The sequence below is a fragment of the Erpetoichthys calabaricus genome, chromosome 7, assembly GCF_900747795.2.
Source record: "Erpetoichthys calabaricus chromosome 7, fErpCal1.3, whole genome shotgun sequence".
NCBI classification, from domain to species: Eukaryota; Metazoa; Chordata; class Cladistia; order Polypteriformes; family Polypteridae; genus Erpetoichthys; species Erpetoichthys calabaricus.
Window position 1 is genome coordinate 26278585 of NC_041400.2, and position 20258 is coordinate 26298842.

At 38.0% G+C, this 20258-nt stretch overlaps 1 protein-coding gene across 1 annotated transcript; it reads right to left on the bottom strand.

Moving 5' to 3' along the window:
- Positions 1-2746: 2746 nt before the first annotated feature.
- Positions 2747-19403, bottom strand: LOC114654401 (uncharacterized HIT-like protein Synpcc7942_1390). The gene is made up of 5 exons (XM_028804938.2): positions 19247-19403; positions 10252-10407; positions 8951-9055; positions 6213-6285; positions 2747-3031 (listed from the first exon to the last, which is right to left on the bottom strand). Exons 1-5 carry the CDS (start codon positions 19355-19357, stop codon positions 2940-2942), a joined length of 537 nt encoding a protein of 178 aa, XP_028660771.1. The 5' UTR covers positions 19358-19403; the 3' UTR covers positions 2747-2939.
- Between the last annotated feature and the right edge of the window lie 855 nt (positions 19404-20258).

Sequence of the window (20258 nt, forward strand, 5' to 3'; positions counted from 1 at the left end):
ATTAGTTGTCAGTTATAATCATCAACATTAAAAGAAATAAACATTTGAAATACATCAGTCTGTGTGTAATGAATGAGTCTAATATACAAGTTTCACTTTTTGAATGGAATTACTGAAATAAATCAACTTTGTCATGATATTCTACTTTAATGACCAGCACCTGTATAATATATTTCATGTCACCTGGGAGTGCCTGGGATTTCCTAAGTGGGGTTGGAGACTGTTGCTGACAACAGGGAAGTAGTCAGTTGTTCTTTGCCTAATACCTCTGCAATTCTTGCTTTGCCATTCAGAAAATGAGAATGAGATTAGACATTTTTGTGGACTGTTAAAAAAGTTTTGCGTTTTCAGTTCTATTTGCTTGATGAACAAGCTGTTCAAATATTTTCATTAGAAGTGATAGGAATAGGCCTGTAGCCATTGAAGAAGCTTACTTTATCATTTTTGGAAACAGGAACAATAACGGGGGATTTAAAGCAATCTGATATGGTACATTGTGCAAGAGGAGGGTTAAAGATGTCTGTCAACAGAGAAGTGAGCTGCCTAGCAGAGTGTTTTATGGTTGCAGGTGAGACAGAATGGGGAATCGGGACAGCTGTGTGCTGCAAACAGCTTCCAGACATTTGCACTCCTTAAGAAGAGCGGTGAGGCTTTTGTGAAGAAGTGGCTGGTGTCAAAACCACTTCAGAATTGGAGGAGCAGAGGATTGTTGTCACTCAGCACCTTGTTGTTCAAAACTGCCACAAAACTTGGGATGAATCTGAGTAAGCAGTGGGATATGTCTTTTTGTAATTTGTAACAGACTGAAGAAACACTCAACACTGAAACTCCAGTTTATTTTTTGTTTCCATTTGGCATATTTGATTGCATTGTGCAACCAATTCCTGGCCTGTTTGTGGACATTCTTATCGCCAGTTTTATGGGCTTTTTCTTTTATATGACAGATTCCTTAATTCTTTGGTAAGCATGACTTTCCATTGTTGCAAAACACACTAGTTTTCCTTGGAATACAAACCTTTTCACAGAAGCTTATATAGGATGTAAGTGTCATTCAGCTCATAAATGTTTTCAGAAGCATTTTTAAAACATCCCAATCAGTCCAGTTCAAACAAACTCATAAGTCCATGAATGTATAGATTGTCTTACTGGTTTAGTTAATTTTAGCCTTGTTTATAAGTGGGTAGCAATTGTAGCATAACATGGTCAGAATTACCCAGCGGTATGCGAGGTAAAGCCTGCGATGTATCCTTTATAGCGCAGTAGCAGTGATCCAAAGTCATCCTGTCCCCGGTGGGACATTTAACTAGTTGTATCTAAGAAGCTTGATAGTTAGGTTTGCATTACTAAGGTTGCCCATCACTATAATCAGGGAGTTCACATGACTGTTCCCCAAACTAGTGATGCTATATTCTTGTTTGCCTCCGGTGCAATGTAAACTCCGACAAGAATTATTGAAGAAAATTCTCCAGGTGAATAGAATGAACTTACAGTTAATAGCAAATAGTTCCACATTGCCAGAGAAGTGCTTCAAGTAGCAATACAAGACTTAAGAACACACAATCCTAGCATATTAGAAAAGTCAATGATTATTCCCCAAAGCATCCGTTTACCCATTAACATTCTAGACCCCCTTATCCAAACAGCACACACAGTTGCCAAGTTTAGGGGTTACTTCAATAACACTGCAGTTTACATAAAATACACAAAGAAATACAAAGGGCAACACAACAAGATTGGAATCAGCAGGGTGCCGTGTGTTTTTCTATAAACAAAGGGCATAGGTAGGCAAGAAGAGTTGCAGTATACAGTCAGCCTACAAAACTTGTAGTTTTATTTGTAAATATCAATGACTGTAACCGTCAGATGTATACAGAACTGCAACTGAATTATAGGCTTTCCTAAATGGCAGACCCCACCAGGTGTGGATTAGCAGCATCATTTCAGCGACAACAAAGCACTAGAAAAAATGGTTAAGCTGGCTCAAAGTATTACAAATATTAGGATAAAGCTCCCTTCTGTTCTTTAAATAGGCAAACAACATTATTAAAGGCCTAAAACATCCCACCTGGTCACATTTCTTACTCCACAATTCTGGCAAATGAAACTTGACCATTAGTACTTGCACCACTAGATTCTTTTAAAGTTTTCACCCTCCAGTCACACTACTTGACAGCCCCTTATACTGTAAATACCATAATCCTACTGACAACTGCAAGTATGGACCTGTTGTACAAGTGTTTTTGTTTTATTTTTTTCTTTTAGTTTTAAATATACTGCACACATTATACAATCTTGTATTTAAAATGTGGTGTTCTATTCATTGCCTGCATTTTCCTTTATACTCATGGCATCAGTTAGTGGAACACATACAGACAGGCGAGACTCTCATTAATAAACTTGCATACTTGTCGTTTCTGGTAGCCACTGTGAAAGCTAAACTGTAATCCTTCACGAGTTTGGGGGTTGTCAGAAACTGAAAGTTGGTTCCTGAATTGTGATCACGTCCACTTATGGATAATAAATAGCATTTAAATAAATGTGGTACATCGTTAAATATGTTGCAGGCTTCTTCAGGAGTAGGAAGCTGAATATGTGTACAAAGTGTAATTTGATTAGTTTTAGTAGATACTGCATATTATGTGTAACACAGTATAAATTACATAACAGATATAATAGAGTACAATATCCTAACTCTGACAATGCAATTCTTTTTTCACTTCACTATAAAAACATGCTGACAAAAACATGAGGTTGTAAATAGCATTTTATTCCTAGGATGACTGCTTGTGAACTCAATACCAGGGTGAAATCCATAATATCAGACATTTTTACATATCCCAGCAGGAATAGCATCAGGAAAATATGAAGTACGAAAGCATTTAATTCTGTCCAATTTCTTTGGGATATCACATTTTTTCTAAGAAACTGTCTGCTTCTTCTTAGCCAGGAGGCCAATTCATCTGCCTCCCTCCAAGTACATGGATATGAAGGTGGTACACAGATTGAGCTCCATTCTTCCCATCATTAATCACTAAAAGAAGAAAAATATATATAAAACATTGACTGCATTTTAATTTAGAGGATTTATTTTACATCACAAGAACCCTGGTGTGTGTATATTTGATAAGCACCCTAATAAAACACAAGAACATGGAACACAGTAAAGCTGGTGTATCTTGACAGTTTCTTTTGTTATATTCTTTGAAAATAATTAATATTTGTTGATCTGCATTGAGGCGGCACGGTGGCGCAGTGGGTAGCGCTGCTGCCTCGCAGTTGGGAGACCTGGGGACCCGGGTTCGCTTCCCGGGTCCTCCCTGCGTGGAGTTTGCATGTTCTCCCCGTGTCTGCGTGGGTTTCCTCCGGGCGCTCCGGTTTCCTCCCACAGTCCAAAGACATGCCGGTTAGGTGGATTGGCGATTCTAAATTGGCCCTAGTGTGTGCTTGGTGTGTGGGTGTGTTTGTGTGTGTCCTGCGGTGGGTTGGCACCCTGCCCAGGATTGTTTCCTGCCTTGTGCCCTGTGTTGGCTGGGATTGGCTCCAGCAGACCCCCGTGACCCTGTGTTCGGATTCAGCGGGTTGGAAAATGGATGGATGGATGGATGATCTGCATTGAATCTTTTTAAAGAACTGAATGTCAAATAGGGTCAGTTAAATCAATTTTAATTATGAAATACAACAGGATATGAAATGACTATAACCAAGAAACTTTGAAAACCATCCAATTGTGGCTTAGAGGAAAGTTTTGATGAAAGGCTGAAAACTAAGATGTATATCAAGAATGTAGCCTTATTAAAATTATCCATCACAACTAATAATACATAAAATGTGTATATTTAACACTGTAATAAAGATTGAACATGATGATTATTGTTTACTATTACTCAATGTCCTATCTAAAGAGATCTTGTGTCCATAAAGAATCCGTAAGAGGATTATGCATTTAGCGGTATACAGCACACACACCTCATCATCATTTATTTCAGCAGAGTACATACTGTAATTATGGCATACACTCAAAAGTGCAGGAGGTATCGCCTTCAGACTCGCCAAGCAAGTAAAGTGGCTGATGACCTCTCTCTCCCACCCTCCCTCTACTCTGGCCTTTCTTCCACATTTCCATCTGACTCTAGATTCAAATAATTTTATGCACTTTAATATATCCTTTTTGATAGCGCTTACAACTTAATAACATTGCTCCTCTCTGGTGCATTTAACTTTGTGTACTTTATGTACAATACTTTTCTTTTTTTTTTATTTTGAAACCGCAATCTGACAGATAAACCAGCATGGAGCAAAATTTTTGTAATGCTACTTTTGTTCCAAAGCATTTAAATTTTTTTATTTTTTAATCAATTAATGAAATATAAATACAGTGGAATCTCGGTACACTTACAAATTGGTTAACGACCAAAAAGTTCACCAAACTTTTGCCTCTGTTCACGACCACATACTCGGTATACAAACAAGCCAGTTTCCCTTTTGGTTTGTGCGCGCCGATGATTTCCGCACATGTTGCATTGTTCTCGGTCAGACGTGCGTGCTTTCACTGTGAACTCCTTGAGCTCTATTTCATTTCCCTTCCGGTTCGTACGCAACAATTACTGTATTTAAGCACGTGTTCAGCCTCTCCCTGTTCATTGTTCTCAGTCAGACATGCGCGCTTTACCTGTGAACTCTGTGCTCTGCAGTATTTCGTGTGCTTTTGCAGTTAACCATGGCTTCTAAGCAAGTGAAGAGTGGTGAGAAGAAAGTTTTGCAGAAAATTGAAATCGAAGTAAAGAAAGAAATTATTGAAAAGTATGAGCGTGGCGTTCGTGTTACTGATCTTGCCGCTGAGTACAAGAAGTACTATTCTAAAGCAGAAAGAATCTATTAAAGCAGCTGATGTTGCAAAAGGAGTTACAGCGTTAACCAGGCAGAGGCCTCAAGAGGTGGAAAAACTGTTGCTAGTGTGACTGAACGAGAAGCAACTTGCAGGGGATAGTGTAAGCGAGGTGATGTTATGCGAGAAAGCCAGGAAGATTCATGGCGATTTGCTGCAAAATTATCCTTCTACGAGTGGCGAAAGTGAGGAGTTTAAAACCAGTAGAGGATGGTTTGAAAAGTTTCGCAAGAGAAGTGGCATTCATAGTGTGGTAAGGCATGAAGAGGCTGCTAATTCCGACGCCGAAGCTGTGAAAGAATTCATGAAAAATTTCACAAAATTAGTGGAGGACGAAGGCTACATCCCGCAACAAGTCTTCAACTGCGACAAGACCGGATTGTTCTCCACCCAGTTCCTCCTCACTTCATGCCAGAACTCGACTCATGCAAGGTTAGTGTTCTTGGTGGTTTATGGTTAGTTTTTGTATTACGGATTTTTCAAATGTTCATTTTTCGGTTCGTAGCGTGAATTATCACTTTTCTTGGTTGTTTATTAAATTTCTGATTTTTCAAATGTTCATTTTGTTCCCTGTGCTTAAAACTCATTAAAAAAAAAGTTTACAGAGTGATCGGGTTGTAAGGCTATTAGCGTGAACTCCTGCAATGTTACTTTCTTGGTTGTTTAAGGTTGGTTTTTAAATAAAGTTCGGATTTGTTCAAATGTTCCTTTTTTTCCCCCCGTGCTTAAAACTCATTATAAAAATTTACACAGCAATCGGGTTGTAAGGCTATTAGCGTGAACTCCTGCAATGTTACTTTCTTGGTTGCTTATGGTTGGCTTTTAAAGTTTGGATTTGTTCAAATGTTCCTTTTTTCCCCCCTGTGCTTAAAACTCATTTAAAGAGTGTTTACAGAGATCAGGTCATAAGGCTACAGTATAGCGCGAACTCTTGCAATGTTAGTTTTCTGTTGTTCAAGATTTTCTCAGTATTGTTCAATGTTTTTACATTTAGTTTACTATTACGCTGTGCATTCTATGGTTTCATTAACTATATTTGTGCCTAAAAACTTTAAAAAAAAATATATTTACATACAGTTTGTATGGTCTGGAACGGATTAATTGTATTTACATACAGTCCTATGGGGGAAATTGCTTCGGTTCACGACCAAATCAGTTTACGACCAGAGTTTTGGAACAAATTATGGTCGTGAACCGAGGTTCCACTGTACTGTCTTAAATACTTTTCTTGCGAATATAAATATGCATAAATCGTTTAATAATTGATGCATAGGCCTCATTTAGACTTGCTATTATGTCTCTAATTTCTTTGATATTATGAACTTACCTATTCTGTATCCTTCCACAAGACCCTCCTTCTTTGCAGTATTTTTTGCTACCACTAAAAGGTGACCGAGGAGCTGTATATAAAACAAAATCATACCAACAATATATAGATCAGTGATACCAAAGTTAAATCCATAATGTATAATGTTTCAAGGTTTTGGAGTTTAAATGAAGTGACTAATATCATCAACAGGTAATGTTGAGACCCAGCACAACACACACAGTCATTTGTATCATTAATACAGAACTACTGAAGTCTATCTTTGCCACTGTTAATATTACCTTAATAGATGCAACAGATTTTTTCACGTCAGTGACAAGGCCTGAACCCTTAGTGTGTTTCCAGGTGGGGAGAAGGAAAACCCTCAAGAAAAAAAATAGATGGAAGGGAGGGAACCTATCATGAGTTGGGGACTGTTTCCAGGATGTAGGTTAGCAAAAGATGAGTTACTGCTATGAGTCAATGGGCTTCGTATTTGTGGATTTGTGTCAGATGTTCTGACTTGTAAGTACTGTAAGATGATGGCGGTGGCCTCATAAGTGATTTGACAATGACCTCCAAAAATTAGTCCAAGAAAGTGTTCAGTTAGCAATGGTGTAGACATACTCTGTTTATTGAGAAAGAAAAAAACACCTAGTCCAGGAAGCAATGTGTTTGCAAAAGAAACTCTTTTTGTCCCAAATGGTATCAAGTTGCTACCCATTGGACACTTCCAAAATAATAAATCAAATCCTTTATTGACCTACCTGTCTTTTCCCTGCTTTTTTACTTTGCTTGCTGTTCTTACCCTGTTGCTGTCTTTCTAACTAACCGTTATTCCTCCTGATTTCAAATTGCTCTACCTTTGCTAGTTTGGCATTAAGACATGTCACTGTATGTTTGAACCGCAGGACTCCAGTTGACTGTTGCAAATTGGACCCACATAAACACTGTCGTAAGTGATTCCTGATTTGAAGACCCGTAAGTACAAAGAAGGGAGAGAAAAAATAATTTGTGTAAGGAATCGCCGTGCCAGCACATGTAGCTCACATGGATTTCAACTCCTTTTTGTGGCTGCTTTTATTGTTCACTGCCCTAAGATGGACTGTCGCACCCAGCTGTCAATACTAGACTGAAAAAAAGACGATGGAGCAAATATTCAGGATTTTGATGGCTGCTGTATTTAAAAAACAGTTGCTTGAGCATTGATAACATTTTTGTTCCCTTTTTGTTTGGCTGCTTGCATTGGTTGATTGCTGTGCCCACCATTACTATAATAATAAATTATAAAAACAAATAGTGCATGTAACATACAAAATCATTAATTTTAAAATGTGCACGTAACATACAAAATTATTAATCTAAGTTTGACTATATTCAATACTTATTTTTTAAACTGAATACTCAAACCTTATTTTCTAGGTAATCTGACAGCCTTAGTCTTGTCTGTGTGTTCTCCCTGAGATTGGCTGGCACACTGTGCAGCGATTGTTCCTGCTCTGCATCCCATGCTTGCTGGGACAGGCTCTGATTTCCCTGTAAACCTTCTCAAAATAAAGTTGGTTTGGAAAATGTAATGAAATAAATGTAATATTATTGACTGCAGTGTTTACATCATCAAAAGATGACATTTTAATAGAAGTGTATACATATTACTCATAAGTGCCATCGTGTTCTCTAGTTTATTTGGATTGTTTATTCTAACATATCATATAAGCATATCATTATAGGGTTTGATTAACTTTGCCAGCTTACAGCACTATAATTAATTTCAATATAAATTATTTGCATTTCCTTTAGATGTATTTACATCAGCCTTGTTCAGTGACCCATCCATCTAGATCAATAATTTTTAAAACTGCTATTGTTCAGCATAACAGAAAATTCAGTATTTCACAATAAAACTGTCAAATTATGTGAGGCAAGTTTGCTCAATAGTCTACAGAGTACTCAAATTTTGCAACTCTGAAATGGCATTTTTGTCAGTGTTTCTAAATATGAGACACTTCTTGCTTTTACAATGCTTAATTTTTGATTATGTAACAGAGCTACCTATTTATAGATATAGACAGTTGATCTCACTTCAAATTACGTATACAACACTTATTAGGTATTTTGTCATTTTAATCACCTAATTTAACTTAACCACCTAATCAAAGCACCGTGATGTCCCTACATTGATGGATTAAAGGCCAGAAGTCTGCATGACCATCATCATCAAGTCCTTCCATGGGGACCCTGAATACCATGAGGACTGATTGAGGTCACTTATGTTTGGTAGAGGGGGCTGGGTGGTCTCGTGGCCTCGGAACCCCTGCAGATTTTATTTTTTTCTCCAGCCGTATGGAGTTTTTTTTTGTTTTTTCTGTCCTCTCTGGCCATCGGACCTTACTTTATTCTATGTTAATTAGTGTACCCTAATTTTAATTATTTATTTTGTCTTTTTTCTCTTTCTTCATCATGTAAAGCACTTTGAGCTACATTGTTTGTATGAAAATGTGCTATATAAATAAATGCTGTTGTTAATCTTGGGTTATGTGTGTGTGTGTGTGTGTATATACTGTATGTATATATGTATATATATATATATATATAAAATATATATATAAAATATATATATGTATATATATAAAATATATGTATGTATGTATGTGTATATATATATATATATATATATATATAATATTTTATACACTTATGTATGAATGTAAAATTCTGCTGCTTCCATGTAAAACTGACTATTAACAAAAACAAATTACCTGTCCATCACTTTCGGTCACTTCACTGATTCTTGGAATTGGGATTCTAGGAATAACAAGAAAATGCACAGGAGCCTGTGGGCTGATGTCTCGAAAGACAAGGCACTATAAAAAGGAAACGTTCAGGAAAAAAAATTTAAAACACATACTACATAAAAAATTAAGCCTAATTAAATTATGAACTATCAATTTAATAACAATGAAAAATTGTACTTTTATATATTGTTCTACTATGTATGCTATCCCACAGCTTTTTACTCAGTAAGTACACAGCTATAGCTCAACTGGCTACTTATTTCTTTTACATCTGGAAATTAAGTGACTTGCTAAGTGTCACACAATTAGTCAGACATTTAAACCAGCAACATTGTGGTTTAAAGTCCAGTATCTTATATATAATGTGAATCACATTCTGATATACTCTGTGGTAAAATTAATTTAAAAGGGTATTATAAATGTAATTTATTTTAAGAGATACACTTCAGCAGTTGAGTTGAACATTCTTCCATGCTATTTCTTATGTCTCATACAAAGAATAAAATTGAAAACTGTCAATATTAAAAATGTTCAAATAAATAACTGATGAAAACTTAGAATAGAAGATTGAATTTGCATCAGTGAGCAGAGCAGAGTAGTTACACTTGAAATGCAATCTACTGGTATAAATAAATATCTAAAAATACAAATACCAAAATAAACTATGAATAATTGACTATCTGGGATGGCAATCCATCCAACCAAAAAAAAAAGAAATCAATGGGTTCAGCTGGTAAACACTGCCATTGGCCAATGCCGTCAAGTCACACTATTTACTGTATCTATTTATTTCCTGAACTGTTTCTCAGTGGCCATGGTAAACTTTATTCAGATAAGAAATAGAACAGAAACCGACACTTCACCTAAAAAGTTTAATATTAACTTTAAAAAGCAGGTTTCTAAAAAAGCTAAACAAATAGTGCACATTCTTTCAGCCTATGGCTATAAGGCAGGGAGGGGAGTGCGCTGTACTTGCAGTTTTACTGAAAATAACCTTCTTTTACAGCTCTCCTGTAATATATGATCTGTAGCACCTGAAGCATTCTATAATGGTTTTCTACACAAGATCGGTTATATATAACTTCTGATTAGCAGAGTTCCATTTAAACCTTATCTTTGAAAATAATACCTTGATTAAATGCTGCTAGCACCAAGAGAAAGAATAGCTGTACAATTTGAAAACTAGAATTTTCGTTGTCATGTAGAAACTGAAACTTAAATACTGTATTTAAATGTTACCAAGATGAAACTCACATCTACTGTACCTTGTCATCTTCATAAATAATGTCTGCAGGGAGACTTTTGTCTATAATTTTTGAGAAAATAGTTGGTGATGTGTTCCTATACTTCTTTATGGCTTCCTCCGCAAGATGTGCTTTGTTAACTTCATCACTAGAAAGCTTGCCAGCACTAAAGCATCTCTGAAAAGAAGAAACAATATTAACTTAAGCGAACAGGAATAGTTTAACTCAAACAATCTTTATGAACTTATGTCCACTTGTGTATAAATCAATCAGTCTTGAATATTTTATTAATGCAAGATTGCAGCACTGTATGCATTTCCATTTACAGTATAATCAGTGACGTATTTAAGATCCCAGGTACAGTGGAAATCTGTTTCCATTTCATATGCATAGCAGAACACCTCTGTGGTTTCATTGAAGAAAACTAACCATTTGCTTCTGACCAACACCATTTCTGAAGGAAAGCATTTACTAACTTGTGCTCACTCCTGCTCAAAGTATTCCATAGTGAGGTTTACATTTATCAGTGGCAACATCACAAACATGCTTTTAAAACTGGAATGCCCGTTGCACACAGAACAATGTAGTGAAGAGAGTAATGAAACAGATTATAAGTATAAAAGACTGAACACGTTACAGTTTACATATATAAGGCTAACATTGCCTGAGATCAGAAAACCATTTCACTTGTACATTTCATGCTGAAAAAGAAAAAACTGAAACCACTTTTCACAACAACGCCTTATTTAATGGTACAAAGACAGCCAATAGTTATTTTCAAAATAGATAAGGGGAAAAGTAAGAAGTTACAACAATATTGAGTTGGTGGAATGAGGTGCCCACCTCCATTTAAACTGCTGACTCCCACAGTGTGCTTAAGAAGCATTCTATTTCTGTGAATATCTATCTAATAACTTTGATAGGCTCTTGTAATTAAAGAAGGATTCACTGGTTTTGTGTTCTGTTTTGGTTTAAAGCTCATTACTTGTGATGATTAATTTTATTAATTTGTCCTTTAACGCTTGTCCCTAAACATTCCCCTACAGACTAATGTTTACTTCATTACGGTGACCTCTTTTATAAGTCACTTTGGATAAAAGTGTCTGCCATACAAATAAAAGTAAATGTATGATTAACACATACCGAACAACACAATAACATCTATGCTGGTCATATGGGTTCATGGACTTTGTGACCACAATCAGGGTATTGTGCACTCCTTATGTGCATAGTATGACTAGCAATTTCAAAATGCTTTCACTATAATAAATATTAAGAAATACTCAGCAATCATAGTCCCGTGATGCCCCATGGACCCAAGACTACAGTACATTTACGCTTAGTTGATAACAGTTTTCAAAGCCATTGCTACTAGATGGCCTCTTGTTGATTGCCTAGTCACAACTTCGAACATAAGAATTAGCTGTTTTTGACACTAAAACCCTAAACTAAAACATAATTATGAATTTCACCAAATGCAACCAAAATCAATAAATAAATAAAGCATAAAGAAAGATAAGTAAAAAAAAAAAAAAAACAGGTATCAGTATGTCACAGAGACAAGCTGTTATCAAATCTAACCGCTAAGGCACTGTTTATTAACACCGCTCATTTCCTTGTGCACAAAACAAAAGCTCCCTTTTCATTCTTTTGCCTTTAAAGGGGACATGGTCTCAATTAATCTAATACCATTTCTCAACTGTACAAAACACACCTCCATTCCCAACTTAACAACCTGTAAGCATGCACAACTTTCAAGCAATCAAATGTTGTCACTTTAAAACTTCACATGGAAAAGTTTGCCTCAGATGGGGTCATGCTGTTAGGTACCAAGCCAGCATTGCTGACTTTACAAGCCAATTTAGATTCCATGACTCTTAATTTTTCCTTGTTTTATCAATGTCACAATGCAGATCATTTCTAACGAGTAAACAAGGACATAAATGGCTGGCTTTTTTAAGCAATATGCCATCAACATTTAAAGTCTGATGCTTCATGTCAGCCTTTTAGAATAGTATGGCCATAGTGTGTGCTTGGTGTGTGGGTGTGTTTGTGTGTGTCCTGTGGTGGGTTGGCACCCTGCCTGGGATTGGTTCCTGCCTTGTGCCCTGTGTTGACTGGGATTGGCTCCAGCAGACCCCCGTGACCCTGTGTTCGGATTCAGCGGGTTGGAAAATGGATGGATGTTCTTATACAAATAGATTCAAAACAGACTGTTGATTTCTACAAGACAAATTTCTGAATACTGGCAAACTTGTGGAAGAAATCAACATATTAATTAAAGAAAGAAATGTATCCGCCACTAGGACAAGTGTGATAAAATGTACTTGAGTAAGAAAACCAGGCAGGAGGAGGTAGAGCATTCATCACAGCAATCTATAACAGAATGATCAGAGTGGTCAAATAAATAAGGGTAGAGGTCTACTTTATAAACAACTAAATTTACATAACAGTGCTGATTACTGCATACATTTACTCTGTTTGGTTCATTGGTTTACACCCAAATGGCTTATTGAAATAACAGTCTGTTCTACCACACTCTTGTTCTTCTCTTATATACATTTTCAGCTGTTACCCTTGAAATCTGTGTATGTGAGAACTGTCCAGTCTTGTTGTTTACATGACATCTGCTGATCTCTAAGAACACCTCCTTGTGTATTTTGTGTATGACATCAACCTTCCCCTGGTACATCCTTGTCTTCGCTGTTTACTTGGCCTTTACTTGGTTTCATGATACACTATTTGGACATAAGTATTGGGATACACCTCTTAGTTACTGAAATCAGACCCATTGCCACAGGTGTATAAAATCAAGCACCTAGCCATGCAGTCTGCATTTACAGACATTTGTGAAACAAAATGGGTCGTTCTAAAGAGCTCAGTAACTTCAAGCGTGATACTGTGCCTTTACAATAGGACAGTTCGTGAAATTTCATCCTTGCTGGATACTCCACAGTCAACTGGAAGTGGTATTATTAGAGAGGGGAAGTGTTTAGGACCAACAGCAACTCAGCCACAAAGCGGAAGACCATGTAAAGTCACAGAGCAGAGGTCAACGACTGCTAAGGTGATACCATAGCTGAAGAGTTCCAAACTTCCACTGGCATTAATATAAGCACAGAAACTGTGCAGAGGGAGCTTCATGGAATGGATTATCCATGGCCGAGCAACTGCTTGCAAGCCTCACATCACCAAGTCCAATGCCAAGCGTTGGATGGAGTGATGTAAAACACATTGCCACTGGACTGTAGAGAAGTTGAAAAGTGTTCTATGGAATGACGAATCATGCTTCTCTGTTTGGCAGTCAGATGGGCGAGTCTGGGTTTGGACGGGAGAATGTTACCTGCCTAACTGCATTGTGCCAACTATGAAGTTTGGTGGAGAAGGTATAATGGTGCAGGGCTGTTTTTCAGGGTTTGGGCTAGGCCCCTTACTTTCGAATGGCAATCTTAATGCTTCAGCATACCAAGACATTTTGGGTAACGGTATGCTTCCAACCTTTGGGGAAGGCCCTTTTCTATTCCAGCATAGCTGTGCCCCAGTGCACAAATCAAGGTCCACAAAGACATGGTTGGATGAGTTTGGTGTGGAAGACCTTGACTGGCCCACACAGAGTCCTGACCTCAACCCCATCAAACACCTTTGGGATAAACTGGAATGGAGATTGCGAGCCAGTCCTTCTTGTCCAACATCAGTACCTGACCTCATAAATGCTCTACAGAATTAAAGGGCACAAATTCCCACAGAAACACTCCAAAATCGTGTTGAAAACCTTCCAAGAAGAGTGAAAGCTGTTACAGATGCGAAAGTGGGACCAACTGCATATTAAAGTCTATGTTTGAATGCAATGTCATTAAAGTCCCTGTTGGTGTAATGGTCAGGCATCCCAATACTTTTGCCCATATAGAATATGCCTGAACAGGCCTCTGACATTTATTAACCCTTTCATACTTCTAAGATAGATGCTATATTTTAATGTAGAAAGCATACCAAAATACTAACTATTGTTACCTCCAAATTATTCTCTTACAAGCTCACAATAAAAACAAATATTAAATCAAGAGTCTATTTCCTTGCATACCTTAGCTCCAAACTGACACGACCAAAATCTGCAAACAATCTTCACTCACTAAGGGAGTTTACCCTCCACTATGCTACCGGTATTCTTCAAAGGCTGAGATTTATTTTTACCTTTTTTATTTTAGCGTACACAAATCTGGATTCCCCAGTAATGACAGTTTGTTATATCAATATCATTTTGTTCCATTCTGTGTTTTCTGGATTTTTTTCCCCAAAAAATATTGTTTTCTTACATTATTTCATGTATGGGTGTGTTTTTGTTTATTTTAAAAAAACTCTCTCACAGTTTACCACTTTTCTGTTTCTAACTGCACCCTAGTTGGAATACGCAAACTCTGTGCAAGCATCACTTCAAAAATGGGCTTGAGACAAACTGAGTGAGTGGGCAAACATGCGTCATGAGTCTAATTTCAAGTTCCACATTTTCTGCTCTGAAAGCTTTTGAAAAAATAAACTATGCATAATCCTAGAAATTGTTACAATGGATAAAGAAAAGCACTGAAATATTTAAGAGCGGAGCTGAAGTATTAAATTAATTGCAATGAAGGCAAACAAAAACAGTGGACATCTTAAAATGTATCCGAAATTTGCACAGAAAATAAATTACTGAAACCAAAGGAAGCAACAAAGTTGTTTTATCTAAGTGTGGGAAAAGGCTTTTGAACAAAATGAAAAAAAAAAAAATCTCCACAATGTATCTTTAAGGTGCAAACGTCATGTGTGCCTCGGGCATTCCACCTTGAAAAAATGAACATTTCCAGTCCTGGTGAGATTGTACTAGGAGCCATACATAGAATTCTCTCTCCCTGTGCCATTGTCTTGTCAAGCTAAAGAAGCTCGAGTATGTCAAAGAACCTGAAATTCACTGCCCTCTGTAATGTACTTGCGTACATTTCAGTCACACCACGTAAAAACTGTTCCCAACATTATGGTGCCTTGAAATGGGAGGACCATGTAGAAAACGTGTTGTCATTTCTACAACTGTGTGCAAATCCTATTAAAAGAAAGTCTGCAGTGTATACTTTAATCATGTCTGAATTGTTTGATTTGTAATTTTAAACTGTGGAGCGGAGAGGTAAATCAAGGAAAAGGGTGTCTTTGTCCCAAATGTTATGGAGGGCACTGCAGACAGGAGAGCCGGCTGTCCCCCTTGGAAGTGTGAAAACTTGAAGGGCCTTTTTTTTTCTTTTCTGAATACGGGTGGTAGTAGGCTAGTCATTATTTGGGTGATTTAGAGCATGCAGGTGTGTCATGTTAAAGACAGTAATACTTATGTGATCAATTACTTTGAGTTTTATATTTATAATTAATCCAGACCACTTTGCAGAATTTTTTTTCACTCTCACATTAAAGAGTCATTAATTTGAATGAAAATTTTTAATTACAGACAACAAGATGGTGCAACGTTTAGCAGAGCTACTTCCAGCATCCGGAGTTTAAATCTTGTTTTCGGGGCACAATGGCTGAAGTTTGTTTCCATATCTATCTTGGTTTTCCTCCCATACAGCTAAAGCAAGTGTGTTAAGCTAACTGCAGATTCCCAATTGTTCTTCTAGTGAGGAAGAGAAGGTACATGCTTGACTGGCCACTGCAATGGGCTGTTGTCCTTTCCAGGTTTGACTTGTGCCCAATGGTGCCAGGATAGGATCAAACATTCTGAATTGTATTAAGTGGGTTTGAGAATCGTCTGCTTTACAAGTATTCAACACATATGCCAGTGTCCACATCCATGTTTCATTAGCAAAGTTATCTGGGTTAACAGACAAATGGAAGAATAAAGACAATATTCAACCATTTATTAATTTTCCAAACGAGATTGTACTGAGAAAAGGCTCCAGTTTTTTCACTACCCATCACAGCAAGCATCAGGCACACAGAAGGAACAATACCTGCCAGTCCATTGCAGGATGATAAAGACAACAATGTGGTCTCAAAACCAGTTTAAATTTGTGATGTTACCTGAAGAATGACATTATTTATCTTACCCATTTCCTTCAAATTATGAAACAGCTGTAGAAGGAGTAAATTTTATAAAGAGGACAAAGCAGTAATGGCCTGGATGACTACAATGGCCAGAATGGGATGATGCAAAGCTGGTTATCATATTAAAAAATACTCATCTCCTTAGCTTATAAAAGTTAGTTGACATCTCCTAATATTGAGACCAAGAGGCTTAGAAGGGCTTTACAGCTTTGTTTTAGGAACCCATGTATCTTTGTGGAGCTATTCTAAACACAGCAAGCATGTTAAAATATACAGTCATGGCCGAAATTATCGGCACCCCTGGAATTTTACAAGAAAATGCACCATATCTCCCAGAAAATTGTTACAATTACAAATGTTTTTGTATCCACGTTTATTTCCTTTATGTGCATTGGAACAACACAAAAAAACAGAGAAAAAAAGCCAAATCTGACATCATGTCACACAGAACTCCAAAAATGGGCTGGACAAAATTATTGGCACCTTTTCAAAATTGTGGGTAAATCGTTTTATTTCAAGCATATGATGCTCGTTTGAACTCACCTGTGTCAAGAAACAGGTGCTAGCAATACAGCAATCACATCTGAAGCCAGTTAAAATGGAGAAAAGCTGACTCAACCTTTCTGTTGTGTGTCTAAGTGTGCCACACTAAGCATGGAGAACAGAAAGAACAGCAGAGAATTGTCTGAGGACTTGAGAACAAAAATTGTGGAAAAATATCAACAATCTCAAGGCTACAAGTCCATCTCCAAAGATCTTCATGTTCCTTTGTCCACTGTGCGCAACATAATCAAGAAGTTCCCAACACATGGCACTGTAGCTAATCTCCCTGGACGTTGACGGAAGAGAAAAATTGATAAAAGACTACAACGAAAGATAGTCCGAATGGTGGATAAACAACCCCAATCAACTTCAAAACATATTCAAGCTGTTCTGCAGACTCAGGGTGCAACAGTGTCAGCTCAAACTATCCGTCGACATCTGAACAAAATGAAACGCTATGGCAGGAGAGCCAGGAGGACCCCACTGCTGACACAGAAACATAAAAAAGCCAGACTGGAGTTTGCCAAAATGCACTTGAGGAAGCCAAAATCCTTCTGGGCGAACGTCTTGTGGACAGATGAGACCAAGGTAGAGCTTTTTGGTAAAGCTCATCATTCTACTGTTTACAGAAAACGGAATGAGGCCTACGAAGAAAAGAACACAGTACCTACAGTCAAACATGGTGGAGGTTCTAAGATGTTTTGGGGATGTTTTGCTGCCTCTGGCACTGGATGCCTTGACTGTGTGCAAGGCATCATGAAATCTGAAGACAACCAAAAGATATTGGGGCGCAATGTAGGGCCCAGTGTCAGAAAGCTGGGTCTGCGTCAGAGGTCATGGGTGTTCCCATAGGACAATGACCCCAAACATACCTCTAAAAGCACCCATAAATGGTTGAAGATAAAGCGCTGGAGAGTTCTGAAGTGGCCAGCAATGAGTCCAGATCTAAATCCAATTGAACACTTATGGAGAGATCTCAAAATTGCTGTAGGGAGAAGGCGCCCTTCAAATCTGACAGACCTTGAGCGGTTTGCAAAAGAAGAGTGGTCGGAAATTCCATTTGAGAGGTGTAACAAGCTTGTTGATGGTTATAGGAAGCGCTTGATTTCAGTTATTTTTTCCAAAGGGCGGGCAACCAAATATTAAGTTGAGGGTGCTAATAATTTTGTCCAGCCCATTTTTGGAGTTCTATGTGATATGATGTCAGATTTGGCTTTTTTTCTCTGTTTTTTTGTGTTGTTCCAATGCACATAAAGGAAATAAACGTGTGTATACCAAAACATTTGTAATTGCAACAATTTTCTGGGAGAAATGGTGCATTTTCTGGGAAAATTCCAGGGGTGCCGGTAATTTCAGCCATGACTGTACATGTATATACAGAGATCGCTGCCATTATTGTTTATGTAAGGTCTTACACCCTTACACTGAAGCAGCACTCCACCTAATGTAGAATTGCCTCCTACTTGGCACCCAAAGCTGCTAAAAATAGGCGTCAGCCAACTGCTACAAACTGGACAAGCCGATTCGAAAACAGATAAAATTTGAGTTTTCGTTTACTGATGAATGCTCAGGTGTCTATATTGGAAAAAGAGCCAATAAAGATTATATACTGAAACTGGCCTGTCCAGTGGGTTTAAAAGTACAGTAATTGGAGATGAAGTGAAACAAGCATTTCAAGTTTATGATGAGGGGTATCTGATTACTGACGTGATGTCCTGTAGGACTAAAAACCATTTCATTTTCGGTGTTTTTGTCCAGTGCAGATATCTCACTTCGTGCCCGTGCATATTACGACATTCATACACGCAGCATATGCACTGCTAAGACTCGTTTATCAGTCAGTATGTGTTTGTCTCCTGGCTGACCACATTTAGGTGGATAGAAATTCCTGACCAAGCACAACGAAGGCACAAAGCATACCTGAAACAAAAGCAGGAACTTGTCTCCAAGTCTGAAGATTGCTGACATAAACATCTACGCCCATTATTATACCACAGAATTGGATTTTGGATTCTTTGTTCAGTTTTTCCAATGTTTACTATGTTTCACTACCAATGTCAGTTTGATTTTTGTGCTGTTCTTGACGACATTGTGTTATTAGCAAAGACAAATGCACTGATATTGTACGTGCGTGCACGCGATGGTATCCGAGTATTTAACAGGTATACACTGTCCAATTACATACACACCTATTCATACAACACTCGCTCCCTCAACAACGAAACACATAAAATTTATTAAAACTGCGAGAGCATGACGCAGTTAAGCGACAAGGGGCCGCTCACTGAGCAGCTAGTGTCTGGTTTGTTATACAGGACGTCATAAGTGCATCCAACTTCCAGGGGTAAAGGCCGCGTGGGCAATAAAAAAAAGCGCAAAGTAACAGTATAATCATTTCTTTCATTCCTACCTCAAGGCGCACTTGAGCCGTAGGCAGCGATGCCGACGCTTCAATTACGCGTCTTTTCTGCCCATGCACACTAATGCACGGCCGAGCAAACAGGTTCCTCAACCCGGCCATTGAACTACTGGAAGAAGCGCCAGGGTGACGCACAGAGCGTGCCAAATCCGCCACGCCCCCACGCTTCAGTGATTGGCCCACCACAGAGGCTATCGACGCGCTCTCTCTTTTAAATGGCTTACTCATTAAGACGCTCAAAATTCCCCCAAGTCAAAACCGTGGCGGGGTCTTAAAGGCATAGCGTCTTGTTGACACTAGTGTTTTGTATAATGGATCTGAAGAGAAAAACGCGGAAATCAGAAAGACACGGCGATAGTACATCCATTTTAATCGCCCGCCGGTGACACTTTAGTGCCACACACATTTATGGGCGAACTCAGTTGTAGGGGGCCGCTTTGGCATCCTGTTTTCATGAAATCTCGAATCACTTTATCCGGACCCTGTCATTGAGCGGACCTTAGATAATGCTGTGTTAAAATTACTCCTAGGAATTACAGTACAAGTTTGACTAGTAAACGAATTTACCTGTCCCAAGAGTAGATCATGAGGAGTAGCTATGAAGCGTCCAACACCCTCTGCCTGCGAGGAATAGAAGTTTATGTTTGCGAATGAATATCGCCACGATGTGACTGCACCCCAAGCCGCAAACTGGCATCCATGAAGGAGTTTTGTTGTTTTCTTTGGAAATCACGATTACGCTTTGTAGTTTTCTGATACAAACGCTGGGCATCTTCACAACGATAATGATAATAATATTCAAAGGGACGTCATTACGTTTTCAATAAAAGGTTTATGCCACTCTAATTAAGTAGTCGAGAGTCATATGTTGAATAGGGTCTCCTCTCAACAACATCAAGAATAATACTGTAACGAGCACCAAAATGGAACGGCCGAGACACACACACCAAATGAGCTTATAGCCCAATAAATCATTTACAGCCATACGTCCTAAAGAATTACC